The sequence below is a fragment of the Metopolophium dirhodum genome, chromosome 4, assembly GCF_019925205.1.
Source record: "Metopolophium dirhodum isolate CAU chromosome 4, ASM1992520v1, whole genome shotgun sequence".
Lineage (NCBI taxonomy): Eukaryota > Metazoa > Arthropoda > Insecta > Hemiptera > Aphididae > Metopolophium > Metopolophium dirhodum.
The window spans coordinates 29,002,399-29,018,872 of record NC_083563.1 but is presented as its reverse complement, the minus strand read 5'-3'; the positions used below and the strand labels follow the sequence as shown (position 1 = coordinate 29,018,872).

General features: G+C 29.3%; 2 protein-coding genes across 2 annotated transcripts; one reads left to right on the top strand and one right to left on the bottom strand.

Moving 5' to 3' along the window:
- The first annotated feature begins 133 nt into the window (after positions 1-133).
- On the top strand, positions 134-5,862 carry LOC132943772 (small ribosomal subunit protein eS7-like). The gene is made up of 5 exons (XM_061012865.1): positions 134-293; positions 885-1,058; positions 1,818-1,999; positions 3,635-3,785; positions 5,743-5,862. Exons 2-5 carry the CDS (start codon positions 885-887, stop codon positions 5,818-5,820), a joined length of 585 nt encoding a protein of 194 aa, XP_060868848.1. The 5' UTR covers positions 134-293; the 3' UTR covers positions 5,821-5,862.
- Positions 5,863-10,348: 4,486 nt separating this feature from the next.
- On the bottom strand, positions 10,349-15,792 carry LOC132943770 (peroxisomal membrane protein PEX13). Its single transcript, XM_061012862.1, has 5 exons — positions 15,466-15,792; positions 15,068-15,391; positions 11,959-12,206; positions 11,666-11,887; positions 10,349-11,174 (listed from the first exon to the last, which is right to left on the bottom strand). Exons 1-5 carry the CDS (start codon positions 15,486-15,488, stop codon positions 10,795-10,797), a joined length of 1,197 nt encoding a protein of 398 aa, XP_060868845.1. The 5' UTR covers positions 15,489-15,792; the 3' UTR covers positions 10,349-10,794.
- Between the last annotated feature and the right edge of the window lie 682 nt (positions 15,793-16,474).

Below are 16,474 nucleotides of genomic sequence, written 5' to 3'. Positions count from 1 at the left end.
TCGTTTTTAGATTTTATTAATTTTGTATCCGTAATCTAATGAAATAATCAATTACAATTATACGTTTATGCAATCCTAAAAAACGTATGATGATTCTACTGCAGTCCTGGAAATCGATTTTCAAGGGTTTGCTAGCCTGCACAGAGGACTGGCGTTCGGCTATCTCCAACCGCTGCCGACGTCTCTCTCTCTTTTCATCGAACGTGCATGTGATGGCTTGAGAAGTTCGGATTTTCTCTTCGATTTATTGTGTCGTTCTTTCGGTCCTTTCGTTGCACTACGCGAGATTCAAGGTATGTATTTGCGTGGTTCTATACTTTTTGCTTTTATATTTGATTAGAATTGGTTTGGTGTATTTAGTTAGTGAATCATTAAATCTTGACGCTAGTTATCAATTGATATGCGCGTGTACGGGCATAAAGCTTCGTTAGTTCAAAGAAATAGTATTAGATATTGTAAAAATTGAAGTATCTAAACTCGCCGTCATCATCAATCATATGTCGCTAACTCTGACAATTTATTTAATAGCGTTTTATTCTACGACCATCGGTCAAATTTGACTAGATTAAGGTTATAACTATATTTTTAACAAATGTTTAGCGTGTATTTTAGTATTTACACGATACTTAGGTTAAGTGATAGCAGTTGTTCTGATAACGAAAATTCAAAACAACGACTGAAAATTGTCTAGATACATTAATCTTGAATACTATGTTATGCACCTATTTGGACATTTTTTGCATAACAAATTTAATAAGATTCATACCTGTTAGAATTGTTATTTATTTTTGTATAATATCAATATTTATATCTGCGTTTTTATAAAGCTCAATTGCCTTGGTTATTTTAATAATGATTATTAATTTATAATTATTTATTTACAGATGCCTATCCCAACACAAGCTAAAATTGTTAAAAAGGGCAGTGCAGGCCCTGATCAGTTTGAGTTGTCAATTGCCCAAGCTCTTCTGGAATTGGAAAACAACAGTGACTTGAAAGCTCAACTCCGCGAGTTGTACATTACAAAAGCTAAAGAAATTGAGCTCTTAGGCAAAAAGGTAAGTTTTATTGGTTTAAAAAATATAGTTAGGATAGGTCAGTGTTTGGAAGGAACGGATTCCTGGAAACAAATTCCTTTTTAAAGAACGGCACAATGAATGAATTCCTTTTTATAAAAAAAGAACAAGGAAATGAACTAGTTCTTTTTTTCAAGGAAAAATAACAAAATTGTTTGTTCCTTTCTAGTTCCAATAATTTACACAGATAATCGTGTAAATTGAAATTAAGATTTTTTTAATTTGTGTAATGTATATTGCTCATTAGTGATTGTTATCGAGTATCAACGTTAAGACAATTGGCATACGTTAGCCAACAATTTAATTTTGAAGAAAATCTCAAAATAGAATTATAAAATATGTACCTACCTATACTTTTAGTTATATATTATAATTATAAATTAAAGAAGTATGCATATGAAAAAAAAAAACATAAGTGATTAAATAAGAATTTTTATTTTATTTGTAACTAAAAAAAAACTTGTTCATTTCCCAAAGGAACGCATTTTTTTTTTGTAAGGAACAAGGAACGGAACGAATTCCTTTTTTTAAAAAGAGAACGAGGAATGGAACGAATTCCTTTTTATGAGGAACTTGCCAAACACTGAGATAGGTTTCCTTCAAACTGTTTCATGCTGTGTTCTGTATATGGTAGAGATCAGCAAGGGCCAGACCAGTGTGGAGACTTAAAATACTCTTAGTTTTATAAATATTAAATCCTTAATATATTGAAACTAAAAATAATAATTCATAACTTTCTAGAGCATTATTATTTATGTACCAATGCCACAAAGATCACAGTTCCAAAAAATCCAAGCTCGTCTTGTTAGAGAATTGGAAAAGAAATTCAGTGGTAAGCATGTTGTTTTCATTGGTGACCGAAAAATATTGCCCAAACCAACAAGAAAAACCCGTACCCAAAACAAACAAAAACGCCCCAGAAGGTATGAATGAAATCAATATTTTATTTTCATATCAATTGTTGTATTTAATAGTGAATTTCATTTGCGGGATTGTTGAATTAAAAGTTGCAAAATGGCATATTTATCTGTTTTTCTTATTATTTATAATAATTAATTTAAATAGGTACTTTTCTGTTATCCCTACTACCGCGAGTCTCAGTTCTGTTATCTCAACTACTACGCTGATGTATCGACTACAGTTCGCTCAATTACCTGTTGCCGATTAATTTTAAAATAATTATGAATCTGTGGAGTTTATCGTACAGTGAAAAAGATGCGCTTGAATTTTTTAAGAAGAGTTTACTTCCAAAATACCGTAAATGCAAAAACGGTCATAAAAAAATTATACATTGGCTACAATAAATTTTTTGGAAAAACAATGTGCGTAAAACCAATATGCGTATTGGTAATTGGTTTGAAAATAGTTTTTAACAATACTCCAATTTATATATTGTTGAAGTGCAGAATCAACCTCCGTTAAATATTGTGAAAAGGATCAATTGGATATGAGTCATTGTATGGTTGTCGATTGAAACAATTAGTCAAGATCAACAAATACAAATCAGAGGACCTGGAAAAATTGTAGGAATCGACAAGAGTGTGTTTTCAAAAAGAAGGAACAATGCTGTAAGGATATTACCTCAACAGTGGATATTTGGAGGCATTTACATGAAACAAAGAAAACATTTCTAATCCAAGTTCCTAATCGTACAGAGGAAACGCTTTCCACTGCACTAAAACAATAAAGGTAGGTACAACCATATATTCAGATTGTTGGTGTGGATATCATACACACAAACTAACCAGAGCCGAATACACGCATGGTACAGTCAATCATACTCATGACTTTGTTGACCGAGTTACTGGGGTCCATACTCAGCATATTTAATGTGTTTGGTGCTCCGATAAATGGAGAAATAAAAAACATAGGGAAACCAGATGCCATTATTTAGAGTCCTATCTGGCGGAGTTCATCTGGAGACAAAACATTGAAGGAAAACTAATCGATAACATATTGAAAATTGGTCACAAAAAATAGAATTTTAGACTTATGCAACTGTGATAATTTATTTTTATTTTTGTATATATTTAATTTCTTGATGATTTTATGTTTTATATTATAATAACCTTCCACTGCTGTGATAATTTTGATGATTTTATGTTTTATACTATAATTGGCAGTTCCCTTACGCTAGTTCAAAAATTGTACCTAGTCTGAAATCGCGCGCCCTCGGTTTCATGTTTTATATATGGAGACTCTACTACTGTGATAATTTATGTGATAACTGATAACAAACGTTATACTAATATACATTATTACATAAATGGCAATTCATGTGTACTATGTATTGAAACACGGAGCTATCTGTATAGTACTATAGTAGTCGAGATAACAGAATTGAGTAGTCGCGGCATCGAGCAATAGTAGGGATAACAGAAAAGTACCTTTAAATATTTTCAAATGCCTTAAATTTTCAATTACATTTGACCACATTGTTTAAAAATTAAATTAATTTTAAATTTTAAACAATCAAATTTATAAAATGTTACTTATTCAATTTTTGTTTTTACATTTTTTAGTTTTAAATTAATTGTTTAATATAATTATCTATTTAGCCGTACATTAACGTGGGTCTATGATGCTATTTTGGATGATTTGGTGTTTCCTGCTGAAATTGTTGGCAAACGCATTCGTGTGAAATTGGATGGTAAACAAGTCATGAAAGTACATTTGGACAAAACTCAGCAAACAAACATTGAACATAAGGTAATTTTTAATTTTTACAATATACTACATTAAACTATATTAAATATATTTTAACCTTTCTAAAATTAACAAACCAATTATATATGCATTTAATATAAAATTAAGTTATATTTCCTTTCTTTGTATAAATGTATTGATAAAATATCCACATTTTATACTCTGTTTAGTATAATTCAATAATACAATAACTTAAATATTATTAATGATAACCATAATGGCTTTATGACAGAGAGTAAACCCAAAAACATAGTTCCGTCGTCTGTTTGTCAACATTTTATTTGGGCACCTATACTATAGGTTTCTACCATGATCAGTTGATTGAAATAGTTATGTTAAGAGAACGCTACACAGAAATTGGTTGTCTCCTTCTTACAATTGGGTAACAGCAAATGTACACTCAGCGTATCACGTTTAACTCTGTTAGTTATCGACCTATTATGAAACTTGATGATAAGAACATAATCTGTGTTTGTTAGTGGGTTTTTTTTACAATAATTAAATTTTTAAGTGAGTTATGAGCATTTATATATTACGCTTTATTATATACGCATTACTTCCTAAAAAAATTAACTGTCGTAAAAATCCCACATACAAACGCAGATAAAGTTCTTACCATCAAGTTTCATGATAGATCGATTCACTCTAATTTTTAAACTTACTGAGCTAAACATGATCTGCTGAGCATACATTTGGTATGTTACGTACTTGTAAGACAGAGACAATAAATGGCTGGTGTAGCATACTCTTAAACTATTATTTAATGCATCATTGTCAGTGACTGGTTATGTTATAACTGGCAAGTATGGGATTTAATTAGACACAGTTACTTTAAAAAGATCTTATATGGCAACTTAATTGAATGCTACGGATACTGCGCGGGTACAGGGTGAATTTTAATGTGAGTAGGGTTTACTATCTACGCTATGAGACACGTCTCGCCATTTGTATTACCTCAGTCCTCAATTATCGACGTTGCTGTATTAGAGCCATTTTTTTTTTAATGTCTCCCCAACCAAAAACTCACGCCTTGCCACTGCACATGTCATTATATCATCGTTTTGTAATTTTTAGCCTGTTGTTATTGATACTTGATTCATCCAATCATTGTATTTTGTTTGATAGCAAATATTAACAACTAGTTTGTCTATATATAAAAAATGGGTATCAAAGGGTGAATCTTACTGAAGCGCCCAATGCGGCTTTGATACAAAGGCTTCTTGCATATCCTGAAATAAAGATCCGGCTACGTCTATAAATATATAGATATTTTTTGACATTTTATGTCTGCTTTGGCACATAGAATCGAAATCGAAAAATGTTACGTTACAAAAAAACGTTACTTTACGAAAAAAATTGCAAAATATCATTTTTATCAAACAAGATTCGAACTCCGTAACCACTGTTACCATAGCAACAAAAGTCGGCGATCGTTGCCGGCTGGCTAATTAGCTATGTAATGGACTCTCGTGGGCTGTAGTATACATTAATTTTTAATGATCACTAAAAAAAATAGAATCGAAATCGAAAAAAACGTTACTTTACGAAAAAATTTCAAAATATAATTTTACTCTTACGATATTCAAACTCGATAAACGCGCTTATCACACAATTAGGTGCGACTGCACCGACGCTCGATGTGTTTGATACTTCGACCATTTGAGCAAATAGCGAATTTTGTGAAAGTCGGACGTTGACGGTACGCCGCGCTCTGAGAGCATCATTCCTCCACAAACACACGCGCGCCACTTTATATCTTTTTGATTTTTCAATGTAAATTGTGTACCATAGCAGTCAAGTCTTTTTTTTTTTATCAATTACCACATAAATATTACCTAGGTATGTGCTACTTATGATATCAAGGACAACAAATACATAAAATGTTGTACTTCATTGCAGACTCGTATGCAATATGATTTAATTTTTACTATCATTAATACTATGTATTTTATTATTACAGGTGGATACATTCGCTTCAGTGTACAGAAAGTTGACTGGTAGGGAAGTGACTTTCGAATTTCCTGAACCATATTTATAAATCCTTATTTTTATCTAATAAAAACGTGATTTTACGACTTTATACTATTATTTTTTTAGCTCTTATCCTGATAACTAATGTTAAAAATATAGATCAGTGAATACATTTTCAAGATTAAATTGGAATTGGTCATAGTTTTTTGAGAAACCTGCTCTGCTGTATAGTAGGTTTTGATTTTACCTCACCATTGAGATTGCTGTAATATATTATTAATTAATTTTGAATTTTCAGTGGTATGTATCAGTCACGTAAAAAAGATTATGAGCGGAGACTGTACATCAGATAATATTTATACCACAAATATATACTAAAATTTGTTTTATTTATGAATAACAAAATATCCAGCATGTATTTTATTTTTATTATTAAGTTGTTAAAGTGGAAAGTATTATACATTTGTATCTACCTGCAATCATATTATGGGAGGAGGGTATTTAATCTCTTGAAATTTTACAGTATTGCCAGAGATTGTTTTGTCCACCCCTGTTTTTTTTTTTCAAACAGGAATTTTGAAATTTACGATAGAAATTTTTGTTTCTTAATGGTTGCTATGGGTTATATATATAGATAAAAATAATTGTGTAGACGTTGTGGTTTTTGGCCATATCACCAGGTGTGCACTTAAGAGGCCATAACTCCAGAACCACTTATCCCACAACGTACAGAATTCACAGAAACCATCTACATCAATCTTAATATGCCCCGAAATTTTTATCGAAATCGGTTTGGTGGATCTTGAGTTATAAAATGTATTCAAAATGTACACTTATTTTTGTGTATATAGATATTAAAAATAAATAAAATAATAGCATCTTAAATAAGACATTTACAATATCCAAGTCAGTAAAAGAAAAGATTAAAATAAATGATCTACCTGCAGCGAATAAGATAGTATTGTAGAATACTCTATATAGAGTATTAGAGTACTATGTAGAGTATTTAAAAATGTCAAGCCCGGATTAAGGAAGAGGGGGAGGGGGCTATGGCCCCCGGGCCTCGATAGATAGAGTTTATTTAGGTGCCTCAGATTTGTCCATTACTTTTTTTGTTATAGGCTATAACACTCGATAAATCACCTCAAAAAAATCAATGATTATTTAGCGAGGAAAAAAGCTTGTAAATTATAATTTATAAATAAAGTGATACATTATTCATCATTTATTGCTAATAAACCTAATACCTATATATATTTATTATAAGAGGTACCTAATATTAAATAATATAATATACATTATTTCTTTTTTCCGTACAGGGGCCTCATTTAAAACTGGCCTCTGGGCCTCAAAATGTCTTAATCCAAGCTTGAAAAAAGTTAAATGGTCCTATAAACAAGACCTTAAATCTAAGAAGAGAAATATAGTTAAAATGTTGACATGCCCTTTAACATGGATATCGAACTAAATTTTGGAGCTTCTGTAAAAAAATAAGATTTGATTAATTGCAATACTTGGTTGAATACTTGAATGACGTTATAGATCCTAAGTGGAGGAATAAATATATTGCTTTTATAATAAATTATGTATTTTTTCCAGTCTATTTCACATTTTGGAGCTTATAATATTTATCCGTTTATTGCTTCGGAGGATGACAGCACACTTTTTGTTTTCTCTCTGACCCATTCACAACATAGATAATTTTACGTTCACAATAATGATTATAATATATAAAGCAAAATGTTAATTGTTTGTACATCTGAAAATACTCATAATTCGCTTAAAAAATAAAATACAATAAAACACCTATATAATCTGACCTTTAGATTTTATAAGATGTTATTTCACTCCAATTTTAGAAATTATGATTATTAATATTATAATCATTATTGTGAACGTAAAATTTGTTATGTTGTGCGTGGGTCAGAGAGAAAACAAATAGTGCGTGGACATCCTCTTAATATTAAGTGTGGTTTCTAATAGAAAATTCAAAGTACTTTTCTTACTTGTTTTTTGATACAAGTTTTGTTCCTCATCTTCAAGACCAATAATTCATACAGGATTCATTCATGATGTTCTGACTTAACATTAATTTTCAAAAATAAATTTACTTTTAAATTTTAAAATTAAAAATGTTATTTTCATGTTATATCTTATTCTTGTAACAATGTAAATGTTTATGAATAATTTTATATATTATCTCGATTGTCAAATTTGATAATGAATATATTTAAAATAAGCACAAAAATAAATAGAACTGAACAGAGTAAATGAAATATTTTAGGAACTAAAATTTTTTTTATTACCATCTGCCTTAGATTGTTGGTTATAAACAGCGATGTTGGTATTATAAATGTAAAACTAATTATAAAATAGTAATTTTTATCTGAATGCGTACTAAAACTCAAAAGTTTAATAAAAATTTTTTCTAAATCAAGAACTTTATACTTTGAAACAAAATTAAGCATCTGAAGTCCAGTTTAGTTCAAAATCTAAACCAGCGATTTTAAAATTAAATTAAATCCTTGTAAAATAACATACCTATACAGAGAATAAAAAAAGAAGATGAAGTAATTTTCATTGTAAAACCTTCAGATCCCTTCACTGGCTTCACTCATCATCTAAAATATATATATAAACTGGTATGATTTTTATTACAGTCATCTATCTATTCTAACTTATTTTTGTCAAAGTATTAATTTTTTTTGGCAAATTTGACGATTGAAATAATATATAAAATTATTTATTAACATTTACATTGATACCAGAATATAATATAATATGAAAATAAAAATATTTTTAATTTTAAAATTTAAAAGTAAATTTTAGTATTAAAATTATAGTATTAAAATACCTATCAGAGGAATTATTCAACCATACTAATATATTATCTGTTTATAAATTATACATTAGGCAAATTTTAGTTAAATCCATACAGTACCATACACTCAATGCTACAGAAATAATAAAAGACAGAAGAATAGGAAAATACACTAAACCGTCATATACTTTATTAACTAGTTCTAGAAATTCTCCTAATTATATGGGGAAAACTATTTTCAACAATTTAAATAACGAAGTAAAGAGTCTAATAAAAAGTTTATGTGAAAGTCAATCCAATAATACCAATGATATAATTTATTTAATGAATAAAAATCAAATAAAAAAGGCAATAAATAAAATAGTTAGTGATCTTGATAATAATGTGTGTATCAATAATCATAAAAAGTCAATATGTCTAAGCATAATATTGTATAATATTTTAATGTGTACCTATAATATGTAATGCTGATGTAAATTTTTGTTTCTAAATTTTTTTTTTAACATGTTATGTTTTTTTAATTATATCATATTTTTATTTGTATTAGTATTTTCCTTAAACGTATTGTAATATTGTTGAACTCCGTATACCAGATACGAGCTTATAGCTCAGTTTGTATTCGTATCAGCTATTATTAATTTATTTTATTGTAGTTATTTAATTGTTATTGTTTTGGCTGAATAAATAAATAAAAAAAAAAAATAAATAACAAAATAAATAATATTAACCAAAGAAATATCTTTAGTGCATGACAATATTTATTAAAATAATTATGATTATCAGTTGGTGAATATCTGGATTCTACTTGATGTTGTATAATATTATGCTCGAGCAGATTTGAAATATTGTACCATAGGCATAGTTATGTTTGAAAATCTCTAGAAACATCAATTAACACGTCTTAATATAATTTATTATACTTAGGAGTTACGAAATTGTTGGGAAATATTTGGGGAAAACTTAAGGATTTAATTTGGAGCTAAGCCCTCTCTTCTTAATTTATGCCTATGGTCTTTTGACCATTTACATTGAAATTTAAAGTCAAGTTTATTCATCATATTTATATACAAAACATTACGATTAATCCACCTGAGTTAGTATCTCTTTCTTCAGTACAAGCTTCTCTTAATGTAGATTATCTTGCTAATAGACGTAGTAAGCTGATATTTTTTTTTTGTCCAAATTAGTAAATGGGTCAATATCTTGCCCCGAATTATTACAATCATTTAACTTCCATGTACCTCAGTATCAATGACGTTTTTGTCCCACGTTTGAAATTTCATTTCATTGTACATCCTATGATTACAATAATCCCATTGAGACTGTGTGTAATGCCATGATAAACTTTGATTTGTTAATATTAAAGATCTATATCCATCAAACCCTTGTTTTTCCATCAACTACTGTTAATTATATTAATTAACTTAATTACTATTATTTCATTTAAACAGTGTTTTTTTTTTAATGTTATCTATTATATTGCTTTAATTTAAATATAAGATTGTATTACTCTGATGTACTTGAGCCCTTAATTACTACTAAATTACTTAATTTCAAAATTATAAAAACCAATTTTTAAAACCTGAAATACCATAATTTTTATTATTTTTTAAATTAAGTACATCAGCACTTATTGTTTATAAAATATTCTTAATATACTATAAAAATTAAACTTGTTTAGTTTTTGTTTGTATAATATACAAATTAGCATTACATTTTTGTACAATAATAAGCATACATGTACTTAACATAATATAGTTCAATAATGTACCAATCTTTTAAAATGTTGATATATTTAGATATAATGTATAAGAATAAAATTTACTAACAAACATTTCTTTATACCTAAAAAAAATTACAATATTTACGTTTTAAAGTTAAAACGAGTCTTATTTAATTAATACAATATTGATCTATGTCCATAAAAAATAACTATGGAATGAATGTAAAAAAAAAAAATATTTACAAGTATAATGTGGAACCTTACCAAATATGATGGTAACAAATTTATAATATTGTTGAGTTTTGTATGTTTCAGACATGATAACGATAGTAAAATCTTAAAATAAATTAAATAAGTACTGTTCATATAAATTTTATGTCTACATTTATAGCCTGCAAATGCCTAATATTTGATCAGTTTTTATATTAATTGTTTTGATTACATGTAAGAGAACACATAACAAATATATAACTAGTAATAAAAATATTTTTTTACAATCACTGCCTATCAATGTTGGATTTATCACAATCTACCAATGGATGAGGTAGAGCTATTGGGTTACCATGTACATCAGTGACTGGAGTTGACGGTTTTGGTTGCATTTGTTCATGAATTGAATTTGATGGTACAGGATAGGAACTTACATTGGGTATATCTTGTATCAGAGCATCATATGAGCGATTATCAGTTTTGCGTGCCTTAAAAGCAACTAAAGGTACATATCCTTGTTTCCTATCAAAGTTATCGACAAGGAGCCATCCAGTTTCTCTGGCAGATGCTATATTTTCTTGAGATGTCAAATAAGATTTTCCTTTCACCAACGGAATAGTTTTTGGATCTGTACTACTCCAATCACACTGCGCAGTAGCAATGCTCACTGTAAACGGTAATAGTAAGAGCATTAATAATAACTATTTAAATTGTTAGAAGAAACATTAAAACATAGGCAGCACATGGCAAAAATGTATGATGTACCCCCAAAACTTTTTCATTCTTACTTTATTTTAATTACATTTTATATGTACTATTTAAATCATGTTATTACATTTTTAATTTTATCATAGATTAAAAAGAAATCTATGATTTTATTAAGCAATTAAACATCCTGTTTAAAATTAAATTTTATAATTTTTATAATAATATCAATATTTATTTAATGTATAATTTATTTAATTTAATAAGAATTATTTTTGAAATTTTGTTGTTTAGACCCCCCTCATTTCAAAGAAAAAATAAAATAATAATTCATTTGCACCCCTAGATTATACTTTTGGGGGACAGCTATACACGCCCACCAATATGCAGCATATGAAAGTAAGTATAAAATATTGATTTTTAGTCATATTATAGAATGAAAGTCCTACTAACTGTTTGAAGGTAGAGTGTTATTGGCACTAGGGACAGATTCTGGTGTTACTGAATTGAGTAATTTGTATACAAGATATGGTGTAGTAACTAAAAGTCCAGTAAAAACTACTAATGGCCAAGATCGTCCATCAGAGGAAATCATTTCTTTGTGATTATCTGCAGATGATAAAGCTGTCCACAAGTCTTCTTCGGTATTCGATCCTCTATCTCCTCTCACCATTTCTATGTAGAATATTAAGTAAATATTATATATTGTTTATAATTAATAATTTAATATATAATAATTGATTTACTTAATAGATAAAAAAGTTTAGTTAAAAACCAACGAGCTAATTTGAATGACACAATAGTTGAATACAATTTCATCATAAACATTCTTAGACGAGTAAAATTCTCGGCTACACCTAATAACGCTTGAAAAGACATCTGCATTGCGGTGAATGTAGACTCTAACATCATACTGACCGAGTTAAATGATTGAACAACAGACTGTATTGATTCAAAAGCAGGACGAGAATTTTCAGCTGCTGCAATTACAATCCTGTAAGAACACAAAATCAAATATAAATTATTATATTATAAGCATCAATACAAATGATACAGCTTATCATTAATATATAAATTGTCTAATCGGCTCTATACAAATAAAATGTACTAACAGATAACAGTGGCCGTGGTATACAGGAGTTTTATGACACCTAGGCATCAATGATAGAAACTTTTTGGGTGAGTGGTACGTGGTTGAATATCCCAACTGACGAGGCTGAAAGAGCAATAGCCCTACAGGACGCAGAACGGACATTTAGATTATTCTACCACAATATGGTAGAGTAATTAAAGTTTTCTGAACAGGAGGAAGAGTGATCGAGGCAGCACCAGGAGAGGTTATACTGACCAGAAATCTGAAGTGCAACAGACTACGACCTCTTCATCCCATACTTATAGCAGCTCAGGAGGGACAGGAGATCACAGCAGATATAATGACTTAATTTTATATTATATATAACATAGTTTGAATTTTTTGTTCAATAAATAAGTTACAAGGGGTTAAGTATTGTTTTAACAGTTCACCCCCCCCCCCCCCCCATGTGGCGTACCACAACAAAAAAAAACATGATATATAAAAACTCATAAAATTAGTAGCATGCCACTAGATATTTTTTTCTCTGTTCCTCTTATTGTTTATTTGCATTTCTATGGCAATAAACAAAGTGTTATAAAAATCAGTTAGAGAAAAAAAAGTTGTACCCATTATGGTAAGCAATAACATAGAACAAAAATTATATTTATATACACATAATAATTAACTTTATTATATTATATTATGTTAAGGATATTAAGAGTGTATAGTATAGCAGCATAGGTGGAGGGGCTAGTTTGGCCTCCCATAAGACGCAGAAGATTTTAGACTCTATACCAGCGACTCCCAAAGTGTATTCCATGGGACAATCTCAAGGGTTCGGCCAGATGTATGTGAATATTGAGAAAATTATTTTATATTATTCTTGGGAAAACATTGTGGTCAGGGCCGACAAAATTGTGGAGCCTAAAATGTCATTATCGTCAGTTGGCACTTGCATATATTATGATATATAGGTATATATAGATATATAAAGAGGGTAGGGCGCAAATAGACTTAAAAATATAGTAGGTTGTACCTACAACAATATGAATAAGTAAATAAATTAATAACACAACATGTCATATTTTTAAACTTAATACAATAATATTGATAAATTAATAAGTTAATAAATATAGGTAGTATGTAGTAGGTAGTTATAGGTACCTAATACAATATAAAAATGTATTATAAATTAACCTTCCTACATTTTAAATTAGCAAATATGTCAATAATATCATTATATTTTGGTTTGTCAGGAATTTCTTTTTCTATAGATATTATAGCTAAGTTGGTGACTTTTTTTGGAACAGAGTGCTTCAATAATAGTTTTTTTTATTAATTTTCAGCTTTGAAAATTGAATTTTAATCATTAGCTCGTTTAAAATTCAATACATTAACAGGTTCAACGCCACCTGTGAATTTCAGAAAAGACGGAAATAACAAAAACTAAAACCACCCATATCATTAAATTTAGAGTTCATTGTCAATGGCTTATCTAAGTTTTAGTTTTTTAAAAAAAATCTGATTTAATTATAGCGTATATAAACGTATACGTTTTTAATGCGTTAATGCATCACTGGCCTGTTGGAATAAACTCTGTTGACGCGTAGACGCATCAGCGGTGTTGAAAGTGATAATTTGGCTTCAACTAATGCAGGTATGTAGATAATTTTCAACAATTGAATGTATAAAATATAAATGATACATTTTTTTTTTGCTTATCAACTTGACTTTTTTATTGTATCTATAAAAGTGGGGACTGTTCAACTTTGGTGACATTGGGGTTCCCAATACTCAAATTGAGGGGAGGGGATGCGCAGAGAGACAGAGCTTCTATATTATTATTTTTTTTTTTAGGCGTACCCGAACTATTTTTTTTTTACTTAGACAATGGCACAAACTAATGCCCGAAATAATTTTTAATATCAGAAATATTTTTATTATTATCTTATTATCTTTTCTATGGATTAGACTACCTAATACCTTGCTATTTTTATTAAAGTTAATTTATATTTTATTTTATTTTATAATACAACACGGGCTTTCGCCCAATTTACAATAATACAATTTAGTACAATAAATAGATTATATATAGAAAAATTAAAAATTATTTAGTGAGAAGGAAGGGTCTAGTTAGCTAAATACATACATTAAATAAATACACATATGTTATTTCATGCTTGTTCTTTGTCTAGAGCAGTAGTGCCGTAGTTCACAGATATATACAATAAACTATTGTATTATCAAATATCTGTGGACTAGTGTTGACAATTTCAGACTTTGCGTCTGAACTGCAAATTAAGATACTATAACTGATAATTATTATTATTTTTATTTCCTACTGAAACATGTAGGTATTGTTATCAAAATTAGAATTATAATAATATAAAAAAATTCCATTTTCAAGTAACTGAATGTATAAAATGTATTTGGAAAAACTGTGTAAATATAAGTCCACATTAATTTACATATTCATAGTTACATATATTATATTTGGAATATAATTAATGCTATGATTAAGCTGAAATGTAGTATTCAGAATTTAGGAATGGGGGAGGGGGCGCATAGCCTTCCACGGGGCTGTGCTACATAATATTACGCTTGGAATGCAGTTCTTAATCGTTGCTGAAGTCATAAAAGTTTAGGAACAGCTGAACTATATTAAACTTGTAAAGGTAATAACGTCAAGACCATACAGATTTGACCAAATAGAAAATATAATATTATGATTGTTTAGCGCTAACCGCTAATAGCATAATTGAAACAAAATATACACTTACGGATTATGAAATTGACTGTTTGTTGGTTGCCCATATGCACTGTAAGGATTGAATGCACCCATGTTCATGTTTGCCATACCTCTATATGGGTAATTATTGTACGCACCACTGTAAGTATTTATATTATTAGGAATACTATATTGTGTTGACATAGGTCTTCTCTGGATTCTTGATCCACTCAAGTTGAGATGATGATTAGGACTTGTTATTGAAGTATGACTTGATATTGGAGTTGCTGTCATAGGTGGAGCCACCCTACCCGGTCCTACAGAACCAGTCTGGATATTTTGTAACAATTGTGTAGACCTTTGTATAATATTATTGCTAAAAATAAACGAAAACGTCAATAATTGTCATGCATCGATAACGATGAAAATAATTAAACTAAAAACGCTTACAGTTCAAGTTCATGGTCGTTCATGATTATCCGGTAACTTTCTCAGCAGTATAAAAATCCAAAAAAAAAAACACGGAAGCGATCAATTTCAACGAAACTACTAGAAAAATAATACAAACATATAATCCGGTCGAATACCGGATGGATAGCGGTTCCTATGCGGATAAAATAGGTTTAAAATGGAAGTTAGACTAATTTAGTAAGTTGGAGTAAAATCCTATACTATAAAGTCATAACTAATAATACCTATATTTTGGTAGAAAGATCAGAGAAGTCGAACAGTGACACAGTGAAAAATTTTGAGAAATTTGGAATAGTGATAACATGACGATCGGTGAGTGGTGCTGCTTGTGCATTATCAACAATAATATTACCTATATCATGACCACGGTGAAGACTCAAACCGTCGTTACCGAAATGTTTTCAACCAAGTGACCACCGATGAAGGCGCGCCTTGCCTCCGTGTCCGTGTTCAGATTTCAGAATTTTCTCGTTATTCACCAAACGTAACCTTGTTGATTGTTTAAATTGCTTAAATAAAACGATTTCACCATGACGAAATAATATGTTATCAAAAAGGCATTTTAGATTTGTAAGAATTATTTTTCAAGAAAACTAAAAAATATAATATTTTTAAAATATTAACAATAGAATAAAAAATGAATTGATTAATCAATATGTATTTATTTATTGACATTTGCCATATGCGATATGCCATTGTAATACATCATGATAATAATTATGATAATGAGTAAAAACAAAACAAAACCAAACAGCAAACTGCAGCCTGCTGTGTTCCGAAAAACGGTTAAATCTTAGTTCATATATGTATACTATGGCGCCACGGCGTATTATTTTGTTGCCGATATTAGCGACGAGTCTCCGAATTGGGTGATCGATGTGCACATGAGCGATGCGACTCTTCGCATAATTATCCATAAGTTTGAAATTATCCCACATTATCCCGCAACGAGATAATGAAGCATGTAAATGATATAGTCCAAACATCC

What these genes read in the sequence shown, in the direction of transcription:
- LOC132943772 (XM_061012865.1), top strand. Translation starts at nt 885, where the DNA reads ATGCCTATCCCAACACAAGCTAAAATTGTTAAAAAGGGCAGTGCAGGC. An exon ending in AAACAAAAACGCCCCAGAAG is followed by an intron (nt 2,000 to 3,634) that starts GTATGAATGAAA and finishes TTATCTATTTAG; the next exon opens with CCGTACATTAACGTGGGTCT. An exon ending in AAACAAACATTGAACATAAG is followed by an intron (nt 3,786 to 5,742) that starts GTAATTTTTAAT and finishes TTATTATTACAG; the next exon opens with GTGGATACATTCGCTTCAGT.
- LOC132943770 (XM_061012862.1), bottom strand. Translation starts at nt 15,488, where the DNA reads ATGAACGACCATGAACTTGAACT. An exon ending in AACGACCATGAACTTGAACT is followed by an intron (nt 15,392 to 15,465) that starts GTAAGCGTTTTT and finishes GTTTATTTTTAG; the next exon opens with CAATAATATTATACAAAGGT. An exon ending in AACAGTCAATTTCATAATCC is followed by an intron (nt 12,207 to 15,067) that starts GTAAGTGTATAT and finishes GTGTTCTTACAG; the next exon opens with GATTGTAATTGCAGCAGCTG.